Source organism: Penaeus vannamei, chromosome 39 (genome assembly GCF_042767895.1).
Source record: "Penaeus vannamei isolate JL-2024 chromosome 39, ASM4276789v1, whole genome shotgun sequence".
NCBI lineage: Eukaryota > Metazoa > Arthropoda > Malacostraca > Decapoda > Penaeidae > Penaeus > Penaeus vannamei.
The window spans coordinates 23346489-23353988 of NC_091587.1; the positions used below are offsets into that span (position 1 = coordinate 23346489).

The window sequence follows — 7500 nt, forward strand, 5'->3', positions numbered from 1 at the left end:
GAACGCACACAGCGACCCCGAAACCAGAACCCGAAACTGGGCGGCGAGAGCGAGCGAGCGAGCGAGCGAGCGCGTGTTCTGGGAGTCGAAGGAGCGAGTCCGAGCGGTGCTGCCCTCACGCTGTCCCGAGTGCGACTGCCTCTCCCGAACGGTTTCCACAGGGCTCACACGCGCACTGACACGCCCTCGCTGCCCTCACGCCCGCGATCGTCCCAGCATCACAACGCACGCACACACATACGCACATGCACATGCCTCTATGCATGCTCTCACACACATAGATATACCTTCCCACGCTCGCACACAGAGGAATGAGCTTGCGGTTAATCCTCCATTGTCCTATCCATGGATGTTCACCCACACACATACATAGACACACTCACACAAACAAACACGCGCACACACACACAGAAACACAGAAACACACACACACACACACACACACACACACACACACACAGAAACACACACAGAAACACACACACACACACACACACAGAAACACACACAGAAACACACACACACACACACACACACACACACACACAAAACATGTCTACTCCCTCCCCATTGTACCATTTACGTAGCCTCTCCCTCTCCTCTCTTTACAAACGCGATTTTGCTAAATTACACCTACTAATTTTCATTCATACATTTTGCATTCATGTTCATGTTTACTCACAGTCACCCACACTCACAGGCTCTCTCTCCTTTGTAATGGGTTTGCGAAGAGCACTCGACCCGTCCTCACATGCTTTCACTTCTCCCAACTTTTTTTTTCTACAAGAGTTCGTCACAATTACACTTTCTATAACTCTCTAACTCTCTAAGGCTTTCTTGTTGGTCGCTTTTACGCACACGTGGGGGGGGGGGCGAAGGCTGGCACAAAGTGGAGCTTCCTACTACATGTGTATTCAGATTTGTGACACGGACGTTAACTGGGGGAGAAAGGGAGGGAGGGAGAGAGAGAGAGATTGAGAGAAAGAGAGAGAGTTTGAGAGAAAGAAGAGAGAGAGAGAGAGAGAGAGGACACAAAGAGGGGGGATTCGGAATGAAAGAGAGAAAGGGAAAGAGATAAAGAATAAGAGAAATGGAAATAGAAAGAGAAAGAGAGATAGAAAAATTTCAGAATAAATTAAAAGAGATTGAGAGAGAGAGTAAGAAAGAATGGAATGAAAAGACAATGAGAGATTAAGAAAGACGGAAGCGGTAGGAGAGAGACAGGATGTGGGAGAGATTCAGAAAAAAGAGACAAAGAAAAAAAGGGTACAAGAGGGAGAGAGAAGAGAAAAGGAAAACAATGAGACATCCAGAGAAAAGTAGCCCAAGAATTCAAGCAATAGACCCAATGCCTGAACCACACACCCATCCCAACCACAGCCTACCCAAGGACCACTCTTCCAAGGCCGACCACGTGATCACCCCACTCACCACGGCCACGTGATCACCCCACCCACCACGGCCACGTGATCACCCCACCCACCACGGCCACGTGATCACCCCAGCCACAATTCACAGAACCACCTCAACAGACACCCACCACGGCCACGTGATCACCCCAGCCACCGACCACAGAACCACCTCAACAGACACCCACCACGGCCACGTGATCACCCCAGTCACAGACCGCAGAACCACTTCAACAGACACCCACCACGACCACGTGATCACCCCAGCCAAAGCCCAGACCACAGAACCACCTCAACAGACACCCACCACGACCACGTGATCACCCCAGCCAAGGGCCAGACCGCAGAACCACCTCAACAGACACCCACCACGGCCACGTGATCACCCCAGCCACAGACCGCAGAACCACCTCAACAGACACCCACCACGACCACGTGATCACCCCAGCCGCAGACCACAGAACCACCTCAACAGACACCCACCACGACCACGTGATCACCCCAGCCAAAGCCCAGACCACAGAACCACCTCAACAGACACCCACCACGACCACGTGATCACCCCAGCCAAGGGCCAGACCGCAGAACCACCTCAACAGACACCCACCACGGCCGCGTGATCACCCCAGCCACAGACCGCAGAACCACCTCAACAGACACCCACCACGACCACGTGATCACCCCAGCCGCAGACCACAGAACCACCTCAACAGACACCCACCACGACCACGTGATCACCCCAGCCAAAGCCCAGACAACAGAACCACCTCAACAGACACCCACCACGACCACGTGATCACCCCAGCCAAGGGCCAGACCGCAGAACCACCTCAACAGACACCCACCACGACCACGTGATCACCCCAGCCAAGGGCCAGACCGCAGAACCACTTCAACAGACACCCACCACGGCCACGTGATCACCCCAGCCACAGACCGCAGAACCACCTCAACAGACACCCACCACGACCACGTGATCACCCCAGCCGCAGACCACAGAACCACCTCAACAGACACCCACCACGACCACGTGATCACCCCAGCCGCAGACCACAGAACCACCTCAACAGACACCCACCACGACCACGTGATCACCCCAGCCAAAGCCCAGACCACAGAACCACCTCAACAGACACCCACCACGACCACGTGATCACCCCAGCCAAGGGCCAGACCGCAGAACCACCTCAACAGACACCCACCACGGCCACGTGATCACCCCAGCCAAGGGCCAGACCACAGAACCACCTCAACAGACACCCACCACGGCCACGTGATCACCCCAGCCACAGACCGCAGAACCACCTCAACAGACACCCACCACGACCACGTGATCACCACAGCCGCAGACCACAGAACCACCTCAACAGACACCCACCACGACCACGTGATCACCCCAGCCGCAGACCACAGAACCACCTCAACAGACACCCACCACGACCACGTGATCACCCCAGCCAAAGCCCAGACCACAGAACCACCTCAACAGACACCCACCACGACCACGTGATCACCCCAGCCAAAGCCCAGACCACAGAACCACCTCAACAGACACCCACCACGACCACGTGATCACCCCAGCCACAGATCGCAGAACCACCTCAACAGACACCCACCACGACCACGTGATCACCCCAGCCGCAGACCACAGAACCACCTCAACAGACACCCACCACGACCACGTGATCACCCCAGCCAAAGCCCAGACCACAGAACCACCTCAACAGACACCCACCACGACCACGTGATCACCCCAGCCAAAGCCCAGACCACAGAACCACCTCAACAGACACCCACCACGACCACGTCATCACCCCAGCCAAGGGCCAGACCACAGAACCACCTCAACAGACACCCACCACACGACCACCTCAACCGCAGCCCACCACTCAACCACTCAAACCAAGGTCAACCGCGTGAATATCGGAGCCTACCACACAACCATCACAAGTCAAGCCCACCATATTCTCATTCAAACACAAACCTACCACGCTGCTACTTCTAGCTGACTCTTAACACACTACCACCCGAACTATATCACACCGCACAACCACCCCCTGGAATCCCACCACTCAATGAATCCAAGTGCACAACCAACAAACTGAATATCCCCCCCAAGCAACCATCCCACTGGAATATAACCATCTAATCACCTCCCTGGAATTCCACCCCATCTGAACCCCACCGGAATCCCACCCCATGGCCACTCTCTGGAGTCCCTCTTAAAACCCACCACACAACCACCCCTGGAATCCCACTCAAAATCCCACCCACCCCTGAAACCCCCCAACCCCCAAAATCCTACCCCCCAACCACCCCATCCGGACCCATTTAAAATCCCACCCCACAACCACCCCATCCAGACCCTACTCAAAATCCCCCCATCCCACACCCACCCTCTGAAACCCCCCAACCCCCAACCTCCCAAAATCCCACCCCACAACCACCCCATCAGGACCCCACTCAAAATCCCACCCACCTGAAATCCCCCCAACCCCCAACCTCCCAAAATCCCACCCCACAACCAACCCATAGGGACCCCAGTCAAAATCACACCCACCCCACACCCAACCCCAAAATCCCCCTCCCCCAACCCTCCCCCTCCAACCTCCCCCTCCCCCTTCATACCCTCCCCCCCCCCTCCAACCCTCCCCCTCCCCCTTCCCAAGATTCCCCCCCCAAGACAACAGGTTAATGACCCTCCGCCAGAACAGCATTCCTCTCCCAAGCGACTCATTCCAGCATTAATTGACCCCCTCTCGCCAGTGACCTCATCACCGTCACCACATTCTTGGGGTAATGGCCGGGTCGACGCAGGCCCTGAGTGCCTCCTATCAACATCCTTGGCTGGACCTCCTTGGGTTCTCTTTCGTCTTCTCCGTCTCTTTCTTTTTCTCTCTTTATTCGGGATTCGCTTTGACTTCTTTTTCTCCTTCTTTTTTTGTCTTTATTCGGGATTCGCTTTGTCTCCTTCTCCTTTTTCTGTCTTTATTCGGGATTCGCTTTGTCTTCTTTTTCTCCTTTTTCTGTCTTTATTCGGGATTCGCTTTGTCTTCTTTTTCTCCTTCTTTTTTTTTTTTGTCTTTATTCTGGATTCTCCATCGTCTTATTCTTCTCCTTCGTCTCCTTCTTCTCCTTCTTTTCGCCTTTTTATTCTGTTTATTCTTTGTATCTTAATCTTGTTATAATATATATATATATATATATATATATATATATATATATATATATATATATATATATATATATATATATATATATATATATATATATATATATATATATATATATATATATATATATATATATATATATATATATATATATCGTTTGTTCTTTTTTCCTTTTGACATTCTTGTTTATACTACTTTTTCTTGTTTTCTTTCTTCTCTTACTCCCTTTCTTCTATCTCAGTTGTTGTTTTCCTTTTTCTTTTACTTTCATCTATTATTTCTTCTCTTCCTCGCTTTCTTCTCCTTCTTCTCTTACTCTCTCTCTTCTATCTACTCTTCTTATCATAATCTTATTATACTATTATTTGGTTCTCTTTCTTCTATCTGCTCTTCTTATTTTCCTTATTCTTATTCATTCTTCTTGTTTTTATTCTTTTTCTTCTCTTACTCTCTTCCTTACATTTATTCTTCTTATCTCGCTTATTCTTGTTATACGACTTTGCGACGATTCATCCTCCTTCTCTTTTCCCTCTAAGCCTTCTTCCATTTATGTCCTTCTGATTTTTCTGTCATCCTATACTGCTGCTTCCTCGCCTTCGTTCCCTTTCTCTCCTTTTCTCCCTTTCCCCCCCTCCTTTCTCCTTTCTCTCTCTCTCTCTCTCTCTCTCTCTCTCTCTCTCTCTCTCTCTCTCTCTCTCTCTCTCTCTCTCTCTCTCTCTCTCTCTCTCTCTCTCTCTCTCTCTCCCTCTCCCTCTCTCTCTCTCTACCCCTCTCTCCCTCTGTCAATCTCTTTCTTTCTGTCTCTCCCTCTCTCTGCCCCCTGTCTCGCTCTTTCTTTCTCTCTCTCTCTCTCTATCTATCTATCTATCTATCTATCTATCTATCTATCTATCTATCTATCTATCAATCAATCTCTCTCCCTCTCCCTCTCCCTCTCCCTCTCTTCCTTTCCCTCTCTTCTTCCTCTCTTACTATCTCTTCTCTGTCCCCCCTGGTCTCTCAAGGACTCTGCAGTATCGATCTTCAGTGAGACCTATCTATCTCCCTCTTTTTCCCCTTTTATCTCTCCCCTCTCTTTTTCTTGCAGACGTGCGTGCGTGCATGTGTGTGCGTGTGTGTGTGTGTGTGTGTGCGTGTGTGTGTGTGTGTGTGTGTGTGTGTGAATGTGTGTGTGCGGGTGTGTACGCGTGTGTGTGCGTGTGTGTGTGTGTGTGTGCGTCTGTGTGTGTGAACGGGTGTGTGTGTTTGTGTGTGTGTGTGTGTTTGTGTGTGTGCGGGTGTGTGTCTCTGTGTGTGTGTGTGAGTGTGTAATTCATCTATTTTTTATGTCTCTCATTTTGTCTAATTATCAGTATATCCGCATATATTCGAGTGTTTGTCTGTTACTGTCTTTTTATCTATTGTATCTATCGCTGTTTACTTATCTTTATATCTATCTGCCTGTCTGTTTGAATGTGTGTCTGTCTTTCTCTCTCTCTCTCTCTCTCTCTCTCTCTCTCTCACTCTCTCTCTCTCTCTCTCTCTCTCTCTCTCTCTCTCTTCTCTCTCTCTCTCTCTCTCTCTCTCTCTCTCTCTCTCTCTCTCTCTCTCTCTCTCTCTCTCTCTCTCTCTCTCTCTCTCTCTCTCCCTATAACTCTCTCTTTTGCTAACACATTCTCCTTTCTCCTCCTCCTTCTCTTACCCCAGCTTGATCTACTCCTATCCCTCTATCCTTTCCCCTCCTTTCCTCCTTCTACTTCTCCCTCCCTCCCTCTTTCCCTCCTTCCTTCCCTCCCTCCCTCCCTCCCTCCTTCCCTCCCTCTTTCCCTCCTTCCCTCCTTCCATCTTTCCCTCCCTCCCTCTTCCCTCCTTCCCTCCCTCCCTACCTCCTTCCCTCTTTCTCTCCTTCCCTCCCTCTTTCCCTCCTTCCCTCCCTCCCTCCTTTCCCTCCCTCCTTCCCTCCTTCCTTCCTTCCCTCCCTCCCTCCCTCCCTTCCCTTCCTTCTTCTTTCCCTCCGTCCCTCCTTCCCTCCCTCTTTCCCTCCTACCCTCCCTCTTTCCCTTCCTCCCTCCCTCCTTCCCTCCTCTTCCTCCCCTCCTTCCCTCCCTCCCTCTCCTTCCCTCCTTCCCTCCCTCCTTTCCTCCTTTCCCTCCCTCTTCCCTCCTTCCCTTCCTCCTTCCTTCCCTCCCTCCCTCCCCCTCCTTCCCTCCCTCCTTCCCTCTGTCCCTCCTTCCCTCTTTTCCTCCCTCCCTCTTTCCCTCCTTCACTCCCTCCCTCCTTCCCTCCCTTCTTCCCTCCTTCCTTCCCTCCCTCCTTCCCTCCGTCCCTCTCGCCGAGACGTTCCCTCCACAGCACGGGAGCGCGCAACCCCCCCCCCCCCCCAAGAAACACCCGAACGCAAACTTTTAACAGGATTTTCTCATTAGCGGAGTGGAAGGAGGGGTTCGTACGGTGGGTTCGGCGGTGACGGCGTCGCTCTGTGTTCGTTTTCTGTCTTTGTTTCGTCATATCTTCGTTTTCTGTTTTTGTTTTCTCTCTCTCTCTCTTTCTCTCTCTCTGTCTCTGTCTCTGTCTCTCTCTCTCTCTCTCTCTCTCTCTCTCTCTCTCTCTCTCTCTCTCTCTCTCTCTTCGTTTTCTGTTTTTGTTTTGTCATATCTTCGCTCTCTGTCTTTGTTTTGTCGTATCCGTTTTCTCTTTGTTTTGTCATATCTTCATTTTCTGTTTTTGGTTTGTCATATCTTCGTTTTCTGTGTTTGTTTTGTCATATCTTCGTTTTCTGTGTTTGTTTTGTCATATCTTCGTTTTCTGTGTTTGTTTTGTCATATCTTCGTTTTCTGTCTTTGTTTTGTCGTATCTTCGTTTTCTGTCTTTGTTTTGTCATATCTTCGTTTTCTGTTTTTGTTTTGTCATATCGTTTTCTGTTTTTGTTTTGTCATATC

General features: G+C 50.5%; 2 protein-coding genes across 6 annotated transcripts in view; one reads left to right on the forward strand and one right to left on the reverse strand.

Annotated features, from left to right (window-relative positions):
• LOC113821770 (cell adhesion molecule Dscam1) overlaps positions 1-151 on the reverse strand; it is a 518182-nt gene extending 518031 nt beyond the window's left edge. For all 5 annotated transcript variants that reach the window (XR_011398248.1, XM_070116694.1, XM_070116692.1 and 2 more), the window contains exon 1: positions 1-151. This exon is cut by the window's left edge and continues 584 nt beyond it. The gene's annotated coding sequence lies outside the window, so the exon portion shown is untranslated.
• A 1149-nt stretch (positions 152-1300) lies between these two features.
• On the forward strand, positions 1301-3414 carry LOC113811648 (mucin-2). Its single transcript, XM_070116886.1, has 6 exons — positions 1301-1440; positions 1519-1725; positions 1947-2201; positions 2277-2558; positions 2634-2915; positions 3048-3414. The coding sequence occupies exons 1-6, from the start codon at positions 1301-1303 to the stop codon at positions 3412-3414; spliced, it is 1533 nt and encodes a 510-aa protein (XP_069972987.1).
• The last annotated feature ends 4086 nt before the right edge of the window (positions 3415-7500 follow it).

What these genes read in the sequence shown, in the direction of transcription:
- LOC113811648 (XM_070116886.1), top strand. Translation starts at nt 1,301, where the DNA reads ATGAGACATCCAGAGAAAAGTAGCCCAAGAATTCAAGCAATAGACCCA. An exon ending in ACCCCACTCACCACGGCCAC is followed by an intron (nt 1,441 to 1,518) that starts GTGATCACCCCA and finishes CACAATTCACAG; the next exon opens with AACCACCTCAACAGACACCC. An exon ending in CAGACACCCACCACGACCAC is followed by an intron (nt 1,726 to 1,946) that starts GTGATCACCCCA and finishes CCACCTCAACAG; the next exon opens with ACACCCACCACGACCACGTG.